Source organism: Bufo bufo, chromosome 2 (assembly GCF_905171765.1).
Source record: "Bufo bufo chromosome 2, aBufBuf1.1, whole genome shotgun sequence".
NCBI classification, from domain to species: Eukaryota; Metazoa; Chordata; class Amphibia; order Anura; family Bufonidae; genus Bufo; species Bufo bufo.
In genome coordinates, this window is record NC_053390.1 from 109,553,793 (window position 1) to 109,572,266 (window position 18,474).

The window sequence follows — 18,474 nt, forward strand, 5'->3', positions numbered from 1 at the left end:
TAAAGTCCTTTAATTTATGGGCTTCCCCTGAATATCGTGGAAACCAGGGGGCCCCAAAATAATACGGCATGGTTAATGGCATCAGGCTTGATGCTGCCACGGCGGCAGGTGCCCTATCGTCAGTTGCGGGCACTTCAAAAGGCATTTCTGGGGCCGTCTGCCCTGCTCCTTCAGGTGCGGACATAGTGTTACTAGATGGGTATGGCCCTTTAAATGACAGCGGAGCGGACCGGAGCGAAAATGTCAGTTTTTTTTTTGTTTTTTTTTGGTCAAGTCTCTTGTCGCTAGTGGGGGACCCTCTCCGGTACCCTAGCAGGGGTCAGGGACGCTCCGGTATCGTAATCAGAAGGGGGCAGGTGAAGGGTAAAGTTAGTACTCACTCCGGTGGTGCTCGCTCCAAGTCTCGCGAGATGCGTGGCTACTTCAGACGGGAGTCCCACACACAGCGTCAGCAGGTAGGCGCAGCCTCTTGTCGCTCCGGGATTCAGGTAGGCGGTACTTTTTCCCACAGGGCAGCGTTTCTTCCCCCTTGCAGGCTGGGCGGTACCTTCACCTTGTCCTTTTTCGCGCCAAACGGGTACAACGAGGCGCACTATTCACTGACAGCAAGCGGTGGCTTACACAAACGGCAAACAGTCCATACACTATAATCTTCACACTGCGAATTATTACAGTTCTCTTTGGCCCAGCAATTTTTAAATAAAGCAATAGGGCTTAGTCACTTTTTAGGCAAATAACGGCACACAGTTTTTGTAATCCAACAATGGCGCGGATATGATCGTATCCTGTTCGTGACGCCAATTTATGCAGCACGCCAGACCTGCAGGGTATTGCGCTAGTGAGGTCACGGTTATGGGCAATCGAGGGTTACTCACTTTTTAGAGGACCCTGGGCAGGCATGCAGCAGTGAAGGAGAGGTAGACACAAGTTCCTCTGGGGCACACTCTGTATGGAGAGACCTGGCCTGATGTTGGGTGAGGTGCCCTGGATGTTGCAGGTGTTTTGAGTGCCTGAGGCAACGTCCCTTTAAGAATCGTGACGCCAGTGCCTGTAACGGTGGCACACCGGTTTTCTAGTAGCAGTAATTGAGGTACACAGGTGGTATAGTGAACCAAACGTTGCTTTACTTTGGAAAACAGTCCAACTTTGTACAGACAGTTTACAGTTGATAATGATGATGCAGTCCCTTATAACAATATTCCACAAGCAGGTTTACTTCACAGTATGGCAGGTATAATCTTGCAAGATACTTGGAGGGTAAACAGTTAATGCTTTAGCATAACTATGCTGCACTATCCCCTTCAGCTATTCTAGCTGGCTGGATCCCAAGGCCCGGATGCCTAAATGCTGGCTTTAATCCTTGGTAATAAATCCTTCCTCCAGTATTGACTCTTGCTTTAACTTATAGTGCTCCTGCTCATCAAGTTACTTATCTGAACTTGTTGTATTATCCTTGCTTGGTAGGGAAGCTGCAGGTTTCTCCCAGGAGGTAGATTCTTCTTCTGGGGTGACTCTACTGAGCTAACTTAGCCTCAGGAGCTTCAGGCTGACTACATTACTCTTCTAGCCACCTGGAATGAACTACTCTCCCCTGTCTGGGCCTACCTATATATACTTAGGGCTCTCTAGCACCCTCTAGCGTCTAGGAGGCTAAACTATACCCTAACAGGCCTGACACCCAGATAACACAGGGAAAATGCATATTAAACATCACATTAATGCAAAAGACATGTTAACCCTTGTGTAGCGCCCACCTTTACCTAGTGGGACACTGCACATTTACCTGTCATTGCCATAAGCTGTTCATGTTTCCCTTTCTTTGTAGCTTGGCCAGTGAGACTCCTGTTCCTCCGCATCTAGCAGGAACAGGTCGTCTTACCCTGCTCCTAGTCTAGGGCCACCCTGAGGGCTAGAAGGGACTTCAAGGTTCCGGAGTATGAGCCCTCCCACCATCAGGGTCGGCTCATACGGCTAGGAGACAGGGTCAGAATTAGGGATTGATAGGAGGTGACCTGCTCCCTGATTCCTGTCCTGGCCTTGCATCGACCATCCATCTTCGGGCATCGCACGGCTGAGGGTTTCCCCCATCCTCAGCCGTGACACATAGTGGACAGGGAAATACATTTCACTAATTCGTCTGTTACATTGTTGGGTGACATTCACCAATTTTTGGCTGTGATATACCCCTGCTCTACATAGTGGACAGGGAAATACATTTTACTAATTTGTCTGTTACATTGTTGGGTGACATTCACCAATATTTGGCTGTGATATACCCCTGCTCTATATTGTGGACAGGGAAATACATTTCACTAATTCGTCTGTTACATAGTTGTGTGACATTCAACAATTTTTGGCTGTGATATACCCCTGCTCTACATAGTGTACAGTGAAATAAATTTCACTAATTCATCTGTTACATTGTTGTGTGACATTCACCAATTTTTGGCTGTGATAAACTCCTGCTCTACATAGCGGACAGGGAACTAAATTTAGTAAAAATGTCTGTTACTGATCGGAAGATGCGCGAATACAATCGCACACTGGTCGATGAGCTGCTGATAGCATTCCCACCTGACAGCGGGGGCTCAGTGGAAGCACAAGGCGAAGGCTGAGGAGGAGGAAGAGGTAGCCAATGCAGCTGGGGCACCGCCAGCACCTCAGAAGGCAGGGTTTGCATTTCAGAAATGTGGAAAAGTTTTGTCAGCACGCCACAACAACCAGCACCACCAGCTGATATGGAACGTCTTAGCAGGAGGCAGCATTTCAGCAACATGGTGGAGCAGTATGTGTGCACTCGCCTACACATACTAACTGAAGGGTCTGCCCCCTTCAACTTCTGGGTCTCCAAATTGGGCACATGGCTTGATCTTGCCCTTTACGCATTGGAGGTGCTGGCCTGCCCTGCAGCCAGTGTATTGTCTGAACATTTGCTTAGCACGGCAGGAGGGGGTTATCACAGACAAGCGCAGCCGTTTGTCCACAGCCAATGTGGACAAGCTCACGTTCATTAAAATGAACCAGGCAGGGATCACACAGGACTTGTCCGTACCTTGTGCAGAATAGACATGTATACCGGCCTCACCCAGCCATTGTTGTACTCCAGCGCACTTTCTCTTTGTTTTATTTTTTATATTTCCCAATGTTTGAACAAAATAAAAAAGAAAAGAAAAAAACTGTGTTGGCTATCTCCTCCTCCTCCACCGCCGCTTCCACCTACACATCCACCGCCTTCTCAACCTCCTACTCCATATGGACCTCCTCCTCCTAGATCAAGAATATTATTTTTTATTTTTACGTATTTTATGTTATTTTAAGTCATTTCCCTATCCACATGTGTTTGCAGAGCACATGCCATGCTCTTAACCACATTTTGCTGCCTTTTGCAGCCCTCTAGCCCTTTCCATGACTTTTTTAGAGCCATTTTAGTGCTCCAAAGTTCGGGTCCCCATTGACTTCAATGGGGTTCGGGTTCGGGGTCGAGTTCGGTTGTCGAACTCGAACTTTTTTGCGAAGTTCGGCTGAACCGGCGAACCCGAACATCCAGGTGTTTGCTCAACTCTACACATGACCTAACCCCTCAGGTGAATGCTGTCAAAAAATAAATGAATAAATAAAAACTGTGCCAAAACAACCAATTTTTTGGTCACCTTGCCCCATAAAGTGTAATAATGAATGATCAAAAAATCATATGTACCAAAAATGGTACCCACAAAAATTTAAACTCTTCCTGCAAAAAATGAGCCCCTGCACAAGACGATCGGCAGAAAAATAAAAAAATATATGGCGAAAATGGAGACACAAAAACATAATAAAAAAAAGTAATGCTTATCATTGCGTCCAACCTGCTCTATAAAAATAGCGCATGATTTACCCTGTCAGATGAATGTTGTAAAAAATAAAAACGGTTCCAAAACAGCCATTTTTTGGTTACCTTGCCTCACAAAACAACATCATATTGAGCAATTAAAAAATGTATCATATGTACCCCAAATTAGTACTAATAAAACCAACACCTTATCCTGTAGTTTCCAAAATGGGGTCACTTTTTGGGAGTTTCTACTGTAAGAGTGCATCAGGGGGGCTTCAAATGGGACAAGGCATCTAAAAACCAGTTGTAAGGGAGTCTGCGGTTCCGGTTCCCTTGCAGGCAGATACGGTGGAGCGTCCGCATGGGCGCCGGAGGGGAGGACCGCAGGGATCCCGGAGACAGACTTGCCGAGCTGATGGCAATACATTGCGGCCGGTTCTGCCTCCGGTGTCTCCTGTGTGTTCCGTCCATGCTGGTGCGATCCCATCCCTGTGGCGAGTCGGTTGAGCGTCCGCGTGCACGCCCGAGGGGTGATTCACAAAGGAATGCGCGGCCAAGTGTGCGTGCATCTTATGCGCTACATCGGCCACTGGCAGGTAAAGCACCTGTGCACAAATTCAAAGTTGATTATAATGAGTAGGATCATCGCATGACCTATGAGGTTCTGACAAGCAGCACTCTGTGATTGGCCAGCAGTTGTTTAAAAGGTGATCTCCCTGGCTGATCAATGCTCACTGTTGTCTTTACAACCTGGGAGTATGCGGGTTCATATTCACTAAGTTTGATCCATGCATGAACTCTGTGTGTCTTCATCTAGTGAATGCCTCTGGAAACCTTGTCTCTGCTCTACAGTTGCACCATGTGTGGCCTCGGATCGGACCCTGGATAGTTCACCGTCTCATCCTTAGGTACCTGGTTTCATGGACTCTTCTGTATGAACTTTAGCGTGGTCTGGCTTTTCTCTGACGTTTTCCCACAGAGGTTATTATTTGGACTACGTTATCTGATTTCTGTCTTGGACTTTACTGCTGTGTTTTCAATAAATTCACGTTTGTTCAAATCTTTGCCCGGTTGCTTGGGGTTCTGCAGCATTTACCCAGTCCACCAAAATTTGCCTTCCAAAAACCCTATGGCACTTCTGTTCTTCTGCACCCTGCCATGTGCCCTTACATCAGTTTACGACCACATGTGGAGTGTTTCTGTAAACCACAGAATAAGGGTAATAAATATTAAGTTTTGTTTGACTGTTAACCCTCGATGTGTTAAAGAATAAAATGTTCAAACAGTGATGGACCATGTGATGGACCATGTGATGAGTGCAGTGACATCACCAAAGGTCCTTTTCCTCCCAGGTCAGTGTCGGTGAGTGCCGTCCTCTACAGTAAAGAAAAGCGCTTATTTGTGATTAGGAGGCAGGAAGGAAATGTCACCACTTAAAGGAGTTTCCCAGTGATTTTTTAACAAGTTCCTACAGCGTAGTCCCTGACACAGAAGATTCCAATTTCCTGCTCCATGCTGCTCTCGCTGTCTCCATCTTCCGGCCCCAGAGAACCTCTAAAACAGATGACGTGCTTCAGCGGTGAAACGTTGCTTGTGGCCACATCACCACTGAAGCCAGTCATTAGCTGGAGAGATACTGACTATGATGTGACTATGCCAATAGACAGCCGGATGCAAACAGCGCCGAAACAAGCAGATGGAGAAGGCGGGAGTGGCAGGGAGCAGGAAAGTATTAATCTTCTGTTTCAGGCCCATGCTGCAGGTGCAATGAGCAGGACAGTGGGTCATTGGGACTGCTATGCAGTGGGTCAGATTTAGGTGTGTATAAGTTCGTGACGCCAGTTGCAGCTTGCGCAGGTACTGTAGAAGGGCCCTTTAAGATGGTATAGCTCATGTACTAGGTTAGGAATGCCAGAGGGGGATATTGTCTCTGTATTGTGTCAACGGTGTCTCCTACCTGTAGTACAGCTGGACTCCTGTATCCTGGCTCACATGCAACAAAATTTGAGTGTTGTCAATAGGAGTAATGGAGGAATGATGGAATTCCACACAGAAAAGAGGGTCCAACTTGTCTTTACTTGATGTTATTATATGCAGCTTTGGATCCATACAGTTTACAGCAATAGTCTAGGATCCCAGCAGGTATTGGCAATATGTGGCAGGAATTATATAAATATATTCTGCATCTAGTACATACGCCTTTAAGAATCTGGCAGGTATCTATCTTCTGCTCTGTCTGAGGTCTGCTTGATATGGGCCTGACTAGCTGTGGAGGTACTTATCTTCTCCTTCTTTTGGAATCTGTACTTACAGGACTGCTCGCAGGGTATGGTGGTTTCTTCCTGGAGATCTGATAGTTCTGAAGATGGCTGCTTTCTTGGTCCACCAGCTGAGGTAAGGGACTCAGGCTGGGAAGGTTGATCTTGGGCCTCAGGGAGGCTTGGATCCCTGGTTGGGGTCCATATTTCTGGGAGCTCATATTCACACAGCCTACCCCAACAGGGGGTGGCTGGTACACTGCTAGAACTTTCTTTCCTCCCTCTGAAGTAGGATGTGGGAACATTCCACTCCTCCTCAGATAGGGGGAAGCTAGCCTGGAATGGTCTGTTCCAGCCTAGGTATATTAACTAACTAACTGTAGACTGCCTACATATTGCTGCCACCTGCTGGTGTACTTTAAGAATTACAGCATATACATATTAAACAGGCATAGAAATACATACAATACAAATACAATGTCAGATTACACAGAATGTTAACACATCTACACCTTAACATCATGAAGCAGGGTGACAGAGTTTTAGTGACATACTCTGGGATGTTACATACCCCGTTACTTTAAGTGAAGCCGTCCTCGGCGCAAGATAGGCGGGTGAGAAGTGAGCTCTGAGTACCCAATTAATACAAAGTGCTGCATGAATATACATATAAATGACGTACAAAGACAAAACATTTAACGGTTTCCTCGAGGTTCCTGCCCGCTAGCATAAGGTGTCCAACACACAGTTTCCTTATCTTGGTATAACCAGGTAACCTATAACTGCACAAAGCATGCATCGCTGACTGACTTTGTATGTTCTGGCCATGAACATCAAAGAGAGCATGGGGGTGTCTTTACTCCGTAATCCCACCATTGTGTAATGCAAAGCCCGCAAATAGAAGGGTGGCTTTATCCTGTATTCCCTTCCCTGCATCATAGCCTGAAGAAATTTGGCTCATAGCACGATCACTATAATGTCTATGAGGAAGCTAAATATAAGGCTCTAAGGCTTGAGGTACCATACCTTAGGCAAACGCTCAGAAGGGGAGGTATGTATCGTCTCCGTGTCTTCTGGCAATGTCACAGGAGGAGGGCAGTACGTTCCCATGGATCTCCTGGAAATGAGACACCTCCGGATGGGAACAATCCGGAACATAAAACAAGCGGGAAGGAGCAGCCTAGGGCTTCTAACGATTCCCGAAGCAGCAGGGGTACCTGTGAAGTTACTAGACCTGTCAGGACTTACCATTTGGTCCTACCCTGGGTACCTATGGGTATATATCACCGGGTGTAGGCCATTGGTGTACAACGTCCGTATAATGACAGTCCGTATGAAGGGGGAAGAGAACAAGAGCTGTAAAAAAGGCACACTTGAGTACGTTGCTACATCTTTTTGTTAAGTGCAATGGTAAGTGCAATCATTCTGAACAGTGCATAAATTCACATTGCGGCATCTAGAAAGATGATACACACAATGGGCAGGATATCTTGAACGTTACATAACATTTGTAAACTGGTTACAATGACATAAGTTATTAAATAGCATGACAATTAAGTGCAAGCTTTTATGTTGCAAACATTTTATAAAATAGTGCAAATTTTATAAGTGCAAGGATAGGCTCAACAATAACTTGAGTCCTTATTCCTGGAAGTGCATGAAGTTGTAGAATAGTCCTTTGCAATCCACAGGGCAAAAGTTAATTGTAATCCAAAGGGTTAAAAGTGTTATAAAATAGCAGCAGGCTATCAAGTAACCTGAGAAAGGCGATAAAACGGTTAACTTGGATGTAAGGGGTTAAATGCTGATGGGGGAAGTCCTTACTGACATGACCATCTGAATGAGGACAAACAATGGCAACCTGGAACAAAAGGTTAAAACACACAAAACATGCCAACAGGTCCTCACCCGTCAGGTAATCAGTCCATGGCGTGGTTCCCAAACAATGTCACTGGTTGTTTTCTTGTAGTGGGGACACCCTACAGGTAGGTGTCCAGCTCCTTATCACTACTGGAACTACTGAAATGCATGAGAGGTAATTCCTGCCTCTGCTGGTAGCTGAGGGTAGTGTTGGTGGTGGTGCGCCAGCGCCCTCTACCTGTTACAGTAGGGATTGGCTGTACAGCCAACCTGGAAAATGTGGCTGTAGCTTGCTGCAGACCAGGATCCACAGCCGTTGCAGGAAGGGGCAGAACTTCTGGCTGCATTGGTGCAGGAAGAGCTGGAGCGGTTTGTGCAGACTGCTTCCAGGGGAGCATATAAGGAGGCATAAAGCACGGCTGCACCTTGGGGTTGAATGTAAGGACGCTATTATTTATTTGTCCTACCCTCAGGGTTGGTGGAGGTGATAGATCAGGAATGAGGGGTGCAGGGGCTGGTTGCGCCTTTTCCTTGAAGACCAGTCGGCCGTCTGGGGTTTCTTGGAGGCACCTGGTCCTAGCCGCAGAGCCTGGATCCTCCTGCCAGGTCTCCAGGGCCGGCTCCAGGTTCATGTGGGCCCTTGGGCGATAAATCCCAGTGGGCCCCCATGAGGCATTTTTTTACATTGACATGTCCCCCTGTGGCTCCTACACGGTATAATGACCCCCAGTGGCCCCTATACAGTATAATGACTACTAGTGGCCCTTCACACAGTATAATGAACCCCCAATTCCCCCCCCCCCACTGTATAATGACCACCTGTGGCCCTGCATTCAGAATAATAACCCCCAGTCGCCCCCATTTAGAATAATGACCCCCAGTAGCCCCCACACTGGGGGAATACTGTATGGAGGGGGCTCTGGGGGTATTTATACTGAATGGAGGGTCATTGGTGATCATTACTAAATGGGGGGCACTGGGAGTCATTATACTGTGTAAGGGACCCTCACAATGTGATGAATGACCCCCCAGTGGCCCCCTCACATACCTATCATTGCAGGGGAGCTGGTGGTCCTGTCATTCACTAACCGCAGCTCCCTGCGCTCCTTCTCTCCTCCGGCCCGCTGCAGCAGTGAGCCAGGCCTGGAGGAGAGAAGGAGATGTGCAGTGATGGAGCTAGAACTGACTGGGCCCCACAGCGAAATTTAGTACGCCCCCCTCCCCCCCCAATGTGTGTTCACATTACGTTTTTCCTATCGGTTTGATGTATACACATGTGCAGCACTCCACGTTTTTGTATCCTGCAGAGTCAAGTAAAAAATGCATACGTTAACGTATATGTTTTTTTACCATGGAACTGTATGGTGAACGGACGCCACTGTACGGCATCAGTCTGAGGCATCTGTTAACGCATACATTTTCACTATGCATTAAATGGATGGCAAAAATGTGATGTGAACCCAGCCCTTTTGTCAGAATAAGCCCCAGTACACAGCGGAGCAGCGTGGAGGAGAGGGGAGGCCGCCATGTACTGACAGAGCGCTACCTGGTCCTGGTGGTCAGGGATGAGGACTGTGTTTCCCACGGATCATTTTCTACTGGAAAATACAGGGCACAGTATAATACACTAGAATCTATATAATATAAAGATATTAGCCCCACCCCCCGAATAATCATACGATTAGGGGGTCATTTATTATATAGAAATACGTCTATATTAGGCGTATTTCTGACACAGATGTGGCGCAAAGGTCCTTAACACCGCAATCTGTATCTTTTCCCGCTCATGCCAGGTCTAAAAAAAGTGGTGTGGGCAGAAAGGGATACAGTTATGGCCATCCAGTTATTGGATACCACCGCCATATAGTGATACCACCGCCATATAGTGATACCACCGCCATATAGTGATAACACCGCCATATAGTGATAACACCGCCATACAAGGATAAAACCACTATACAGTGACCGGATAAAAGGGTATAAGAGGGCATAGTACAGGGAATGACTATGGGCACTGCACAGAGTGTGGTAAGAGGGCACAATGCAGGGTATAAAGGGGCACAGTACGGGGTGGGGGGCACAGTCACATGACCCTGTGATGTTAGAAGGTCCTTATGGTGAATGCGGTTCAGATGCCACCATAATGAGAGGCAGAGGAGTGAGACAGGGGCCCGGGGCCCTGGATGGACAGGAGGGGTGGACACAGCAAGTAGGTTGAAGGGGCTCTGAGGGGGATTCATACAAGTAGTGGCAGGAGGTCTGTGCAGGGCAGCAATAGGAGATAGGAGGGTGGAACAGGAGCCCTGGATACATGAGGGAGGAAAGGAGACAGCAGGGGCTCCATAAGGGTGATATAGGACAGGATATGGGGGGGGGGGGGGCAGGTGTCATGGAGACAATCAGCTTAATAAAACAGTAACACAACTAAATAGAATGAAGCAGCAGTGTCCCCCCCTTTCCTTCTGTCCCACAGAGAAGAGACAGTCACAGTGCAGACTCACTCACAGACTGTGTTCACACTTCTCTGCTCCAGCTCCAGCCGTGCGGTCTCTCTCCAGTCTCCTCAGGCAGCGTGTGTTCTGTGTAGAGGGGGCGTGTCCTGTATAGAGGGGGCGTGTTCTGAGTCTCTGCAGCTCAGAGGGCCCACCAGAGGGGTACTGCGTATGTGAAATGACAGCAGTGAGAGCTCCCATCTGTATTGATGGAAGTGCTCATAGCAGCTCAGTGGGCCCCCCCAGGAGCATTGGGCCCCGGCACTTGCCCGGGGATGCCGGGTTATGACGCCGGCCCTGCAGGTCTCTGGGGTGATGGCAGGGGAGAGCGGTTTCTGGAGTAGGGTGACTCCGGCTGCAAAGAGTCCTTGCATTGACCGCATAGGTGTATATTCCACCTGATCTCCAATGTACAAGTTATGCCTCTCCTGGGGCAAGTAGTTGCGTTTTACTGACCTGCGGCCTACAAACACTTCAGTGCCTGAGTGGTTATCCTGGAGGAATCCCACACTGCGCTCCACAGAAAACCATAGTACAGTTCCTGTACGCCGGGTCAGGATGGGGTCTCCGGACTGGGGGCAATCAAGGACCTCCTTCACCCACTCTTCTACAGCCGACTTGTATTCCCAGGCCGTCTGGGCAAATGGTGTTATTTCGTGCGGTACCTCAGGATTCAGGCTGCTCAACTGGCTATAGCTGGGCGGTGGAGTGGAATCTCCAGCCGCCTCTACCGCACCAGTAGGCAGTTGTGGCTTGGTAGGCCTGAGGTTGATGATCGGTGATGGGGTCTCTGGACGTGGAGGAGGGACGGACACGGACCGGGCCTGGGCCTCAGGGAGCGGGGTAGCTCCTACCTGCTGTCGCGGCCGGGTGGCCGGTTCCTGTGTCTCCTGGTCCCGATCCTGCAGCTCCTTCTTCATCTGTGCCACGGACTGGTTGTGAGTGAAGTCAGTGGCGGCCCCTGCGGTGGATGACTCGACGTCTACGTCCATCTGTGTGGCTACGTCGCCTTCCGCAGGGGTTCTTAATAGAGCGGAGGGATCCACAGCCTCCGATGTCTCCATTAAGTCAGGAATTTAGAGACAGGTGCCGAGACTTCATCAGCCGCCATCTCTTTCATCTCCGGTATGCTAGCCAGGGTAGATGCTGCGGTGTCTTTGGACACGGAGGATTCCACTGCCTCCGGTCTGGCATCCAAAGTTGTTAGGCCGCGTCTCTGCATAAGTTGAGAGACTCGGATCTCCAGTGGCTGATCGGGGTAGACATCCTCTCCATCGATGGCCATCTGGTTCCACTTTGGACGCGGGTACGCCATCCTTGCTGCGCTTCGGCATACACTGATTGCCAGTACTAAAGGAGGGGCGCAGAGGGTGGAGCTTTTAGCACCTCTGGCCAGATCAGTGACAAGTCCATGGAGGGCGTTCTCTATTTTTCCCGCTCCTGATGGGGCGTATTCGACATCTTCGTGCCTTTCTTGAGGGGGTGTCGCTATATTTTCCCGCTTCTGGGGGCATAGACAGCATTTTCGCGCTCCTGGGAGGGCGTTTCCTTGTTTCTTTGTCTTTTGGCATGAAGATGCAGCACCATCTTGAAACGAATATGGCGAATCTCCACAATATCGAATTAACACTTTGTGCTGTAGAGCACGTGCAGCGCCTTCTTGGCACAGCAACACAAGTAAGAAAGTCACTTTTTTAGCGATCTTGGTACAAGCGGTAGCGCTTGCAATACTGTGAAACATGCATTTTTAAGTCCGTTTTTTGCACACAATTAGATGCGGTTCTGTTGCTAGGGATGGACACACAATACAATCCGATCCTGTTCGTGACGCCACTTGATGCAATGAGCAGGACACTGGGTCATTGGGGCTGCTATGCAGTGGGTCAGATTTAGGTGTGTATAAGTTCGTGACGCCAGTTGCAGCTTGCGCAGGTACTGTAGAAGGGCCCTTTAAGATGGTATAGCTCATGTACTAGGTTAGGAATGCCAGAGGGGGATATTGTATCTGTATTGTGTCAACGGTGTCTCCTAACTGTAGTACGGCTGGACTCCTGTATCCTGGCTCACATGCAACAAAATTTGAGTGTTGTCAATAGGAGTAATGGAGGAATGATGGAATTCCACACAGAAAAGAGGGTCCAAATTGTCTTTACTTGATGTTATTATATGCAGCTTTAGATCCATACAGTTTACAGCAATAGTCTAGGATCCCAGCAGGTATTGGCAATATGTGGCAGGAATTATATATATATATTCTGCATCTAGTACATACGCCTTTAAGAATCTGGCAGGTATCTATATTCTGCTCTGTCTGAGGTCTGCTTGATATGGGCCTGACTAGCTGTGGAGGTACTTATCTTCTCCTTGTTTTGGAATCTGTACTTACAGGACTGCTCGCAGGGTATGGTGGTTTCTTCCTGGAGATCTGATAGTTCTGAAGATGGCTGCTTTCTTGGTCCACCAGCTGAGGTAAGGGACTCAGGCTGGGAAGGTTGATCTTGGGCCTCAGGGAGGCTTGGATCCCTGGTTGGGGTCCCTATTTATGAGAGCTCCTATTCACACAGCCTACCCCAACAGGGGGTGGCTGGTACACTGCTAGAACTTTCTTTCCTCCCTCTGAAGTAGGATGTGGGGACATTCCACTCCTCCTCAGATAGGGGGAAGTAGCCTGGAATAGTCTGTTCCAGCCTAGGTCTATTAACTAACTAATTGTAGACTGCCTACATATTGCTGCCACCTGCTGGTGTACATCAAGAATTACAGCATATACATATTAAACAGGCATAGAAATACATACAATACAAATATAATGTCATATTACACAGGATGTTAACACATCTACACCTTAACATCATGAAGCAGGGTGACAGAGTTTTAGTGACATACTCTGGGATGTTACACAGGCACATGTTAAAAATCATTTTTTATCGGGAAATCTCTAAGTTCCTATGCACTGCACGATATTCAGGACAATTACTGGAAACAAGTGTTCATAGGAGCGCTCATTCCTGTTATCTGGCCAGTATGATCGTGCCACTGATCAGTCGATAAACAAGGAATCACTCATTTGTCGGCTGATTTGCATATTTTATCAGGATGAAAGATGTACGATAATCGTCAGCACATCTCACTGTGTAATCGGGAATGTGCTACCAATAATCAGAACTGAAGAACTGAAAGAGGAAGCAATGACAAGCACTGATTAACCTTTTTTTTTTTTTTTTCAGCCCCTTGAAATAGAGTGATGTGACAATACGGCCCCCAGACCATAATAAGGTTGTGGACCCCAGGTGTACAGGCTATTGTTTGATTTATTTTCAATTCCATTTGTTCAAAACAATTAAAACTATGGGGGTGATTTATTAACCTGAAATACGCCTATATTAGGCGTATTTCACGTGCCACAATCTGCAAGTTTTCCCCACTAGGAAGCTGGCTTACATTTAGAAGTGGCGCTGGATGTGCCGAAGTTATGTGGAGGCAGGAGCCTCTACATAATATCGGCGATCCACTGTCAGGGCAGGGGCTGTATTCAGACCGGCATCTAAAAACGCTGGTCTTAATATATTATATAATATTTTAGATACATTGGAGCAATTGAAAAATAGTTATGAAGTTGGACAAAGTCTTCAAAGTGTAACTATTATTTCACTTTTTTAATGTATAGGGATAATCATGTTAATTGTTTTTGAAATATATTTTATTATGGAAAAATGTACACTTTTATTGGAAAGCTGTCAGTAAATTATTCGCTTAGCAAACCTCTGATAGTAAGGCCTCATGCACACGACCGTTCCATTTTTTGCAGAAGCCGCCCATGTGCCTTCCGCAACTTGCGGAACGGAACGGGCGGCCGTCAATATAACTGCCTATTCTTGTCCGCAAAGCGCGGACAAGAATAGGACATGTTATATTTTTTTAGCGGGGCCGCGGAACGGAGCGACAGATGCGGACAGCACACAGAGTGCTGTCCGCATCTTTTGCGGCCCCATTGAAGTGAATGGGTCCGCATCCGAGCCGCCAAAACGGCGGCTCAGATGCGGACCCAAACAACGGCCGTGTGCATGAGGCCTTACTAAGGAAAATCAGTCTTTATAATCCTACTGAACGCTGAAGATGGTTTATTGGAACCACGTCTAATGTATACACTGGGGAAAAAAGGATGCAAAAGTGTAGTCCAGTAAAAACAAAGGGGGTCATTTATTATCCTGAAATATGCCTATATTAGGCGTATTTCCGGCACAAATTGCAATTTGCAACTTTCCCCCGCTCATGCCAGGTTTAGGCCTCTTTCACACTAACGTTTTTTTTTTCGTTTTGCGGGCCGTTTTTTCGTTCCGTATACGGTCCATATACGGAACCATTCATTTCAATGGTTCCGCCGAAAAAACTGAATGTACTCCGTATGCATTCCGTTTCTGTATTTCCGTTTTTCCGTTCCGAGGAAAGATAGAACATGTCCTATTATTGCCCGCAAATCACATTCCGTGGCTGCATTCAAGTCAATGGGTCAGCAAAAAAAACGGAATACATACGGAAATGCATCCTTATGTCTTCCGTATCCGTTCCGTTTTTGCGGAACCATCTATTGAAAATGTTATGCCCAGCCCAATTTTTTCTATGTAATTACTGTATACTGTATATGCCATATGGAAAAACGGAAAGGAAACTGAAACACAACGGAAACAAAAAAACGGAACAACAGATCCGTGAAAAACGGATGGCAAAACACTGAAAGCCATATGGTAGTGTGAAAGAGGCCTTAAATGTACGCCTGTTTTAGGTGTAGAAAATGGTCTGAATGTAAGCCAGCTTCATAACATTGGCGAATCCACCGCCACATATAGGTGTTATTAAGACTGGTACGGTATTTTAAACCAGACCCCCAAAGTATAAAAAACATTTTATAATGGAACCCTAGCATGGCCACTGTACCGCATCTGTCTGAGACATTCATCATGAATATACATTAAGTATGGGACAAAAACATGATGTGAACACAGCACTAAGTCTACGTCTACACGACGACATTTGTCGCACTAATGTCGCACGACAATTTTTATAATGGCAGTCTATGGTGTCGCACTGCAACATGCAACATGCTGCGACTGCGACGCAACAGTCGCAGAAAATCCATTTGAGATGGATTTTTTCTGCGACTGTTGCGTCGCAGTCGCAGCATGTTGCATGTTGCAGTGCGACAACATGGACTGCCATTATAAAAATTGTCGCGCGACATTAGTGCAACAAAATGTTGCGCTACAAATGTTGCAGTGTAGTTGTGCCCTATCTGTCGCGCGACTTATTGTCGCGCAACAAATGTCATCGTGTAGACGTAGCCTAAGATGCAGAGGTAGGATTCTCAGTCTGCCTCCTTACTCATTGCCCCAGGCAATGCCTTCCTGCATGTGTCTTTAATATATTCTACTACAAAGCTCTGCATTTTACCAAGTTCCAGTGCCAAGTGAGAGTGATCTGGAGATTCTGGACCGATCACTGCTATGCCGTTCTTTTTCAGCTGCCAAGCACTTCCCTGCTTAGTTTAGTGAGCTCCAGGCAGATAGAGGTTAACAGCGCTGCAACAATCAGCATGTTCCTGGTTAGCTACTAATCATTGGGCAATAGGGGATGAAGCAATCAGTGCTGAGAAATTAAGTGAAATGATAGTTATACTTTAAAATCTTTCCAGACTTGGAAATTGCCATTCTGCCATCTTTCTTTATGTACATTTACTTCTATTGGTTCGTTCTCCCTTTGAACCACTCTCTGTTTTGCAGCACATTAAACTCTGTAGGTACGTCTGGCACTTTGAGAATCCATAGTAATAGATAAGAGGATCAAGACAGCAACTGATGCTACTGATGCAGACACACACAATATACATTACATACAACATTTCACTTGGTTTTTTATAAAAACTCAGATAGTGAAAGAAAAAGATGATGTTGGCTGGCCCAAAGCCAAGTACAAAGACACATAGCACGGTCACAGTTAGGACCACAGCTCGAGATCTACTGAACTTGCTGACAATTACTGTAGAGCTCAGTTTTCTGATGACACCTATGTAGCAGAAGGTTGTGATAATTAAAGGTAAGAAAAATAAGAGTGAGATATAAGTGGTAAAGTAGTAAGCATAAAAATTGCGACGAACTTCCACAGGCAGCATATCATAACAGGTTGTAATGTTCAAAGTCTTAATATGATATGTTTGCTGAGTTATGAGCAGAGGCACAGTGCTTGATACGGCCAGAATCCAAGTAAGTATACAGGCCATCCACGCCCGGGTTGTTGTCCGCCAGTACAGAGACTGTATTGGGTAGACCACAGCCAGGAACCTGTCCACACTGATGCTGGTCATGAGCAGGACGGAGCAGTACATGTTACAGTTAAATGCTGCCGTGACCAGACGGCACATTCCTTCTCCAATGCGCCAGTCATTCCCAGAGAATCGATATATTATGGTAAAAGGGAGAAAAATAATAAAGAGCACATCAGCGATGGCCAGGTTCAGCATGTACACCACCGCTGGTTTCCTGACTTTTATCTTGATGAGGAATATAAAGATTGCCATCACATTTAAAGGGAGCGCCACCATGAATACCAGGGTGTATACTGACGGTATGAACCTAGTCATCCACTGACCACTGAGATAGGCTTGAGCTGTCTTAGATATGATTGTTCCACTGCCATTTGTACCTAGAAACAATAAAAAAAATATTAATATTAAACCAAGAAATTAAAGGGAAAAATATTGCAATTCCTACACCGTTTGCCATACCTTTTGTCAATATTAGAAATGAGCGAATCGAAGCTGACGAAGTGGAATTCGATCTGAATTTCAGGAAAAATTAGATTCGCAACGAATGCAAATTTACTCGCGCTTCGTGGTAACGAATCACATTTTTCCTAAAATAGCTGCTGCAGGTGTGAAAACATGGGGCAAGGAACTCTGGGAAGGCAGGATCACACAGATTGACATGCCTGCATGCAGCCAATCAGCAGCCAGCCATCCCTGTGATGTCACAGCCCTATAAATACGGCAGCCATCTTGGATTCCGAAATTTTCCAGCGTTCTGAGTGCAGGGACAGACGTGAAAAAGCGCTAGGGACAGCAATAGGAAAAACCTGATTGTGAAAAGAAAACCTGAAAAAACGATTTATAAGTGCAGGGAAAGGATAGGGAGGAATCATTGCACAGCATCTTAGTGCAGGGAGAGACGTCAGAAGGCGCTAGGGACAGTGACTGGTTTCTTCTGGCTACCTGCCTCAGCTACTACTCTGATGCTGCCACCCGCCTGATGCCACACATCTGATTCCAAGTGCTCCTTCTTTCACCCACCTTCGTCAGCGGGTACTGGTATTGCCACTCACCACCCACTCTGTTACCGGGTCACTTTGTGGTCTCCTGATGCTGCTGCTGCCATCTCCACACTATGTCACCTTCACACTCTGTGGTTTCCTGATGCTGCTGCTGCCATCTCCAAACTATGTCACCTTGCCACTCTGTGGTATCCTGATGCTGCTGCTGCCATCTTCACACTATGTCACCTTGCCACTCTGTGGTATCCTGTTGTTGCCATCTCCACACTATGTCACCTTGCCAGTCTGTGGTATCCTGCTGCCATCTACACACTATGTCACCTTTCCACTATGTCCTATTCTGATGCTGCTGCCATATCTACACTATATCACCCTGTCACTCTGTGGTATCATCCTGATGCAGCTGCTGTGGTATCATCCTGATGCAGCTCCTCATACTGCTGCCACCTCCAGATTCTGTCATTGTGCCACTCAGTGGCCTCCTCATACTGCTGCCACCTCCAGACTTTGTCATTGTGCCACTCAGTGGCCTCCTCATACTGCTGCCACCTCAAGACTCTGTCATTGTGCCACTTGGTGGCTTCCTCATGCTGCTGTCACCTCAAGACTCTGTCATTGTGCCACTCGGTGGCCTCCTCATATTGCTGCCAACTCCAAACCCTGTCATTGGGCCACTCTGTGGTCTCCTCGTGCTACTTGAACCTCACCACTATGTCATAGGTCCACTCTGTGG

The 18,474-nt window shown here is 47.0% G+C and overlaps 1 protein-coding gene across 1 annotated transcript; it reads right to left on the minus strand.

Moving 5' to 3' along the window:
• Positions 1-16,140: 16,140 nt before the first annotated feature.
• On the minus strand, positions 16,141-17,088 carry LOC120990725 (proteinase-activated receptor 1-like). Its single transcript, XM_040419634.1, has one exon. The coding sequence runs from the start codon at positions 17,053-17,055 to the stop codon at positions 16,141-16,143; it is 915 nt and encodes a 304-aa protein (XP_040275568.1). The 5' UTR covers positions 17,056-17,088.
• Positions 17,089-18,474: the final 1,386 nt, after the last annotated feature.

Excerpts from the sequence above, each read along its gene's own strand:
- LOC120990725 (XM_040419634.1), bottom strand. The coding sequence starts at position 17,055 with ATGACTAGGTTCATACCGTCAGTATACACCCTGGTATTCATGGTGGCG.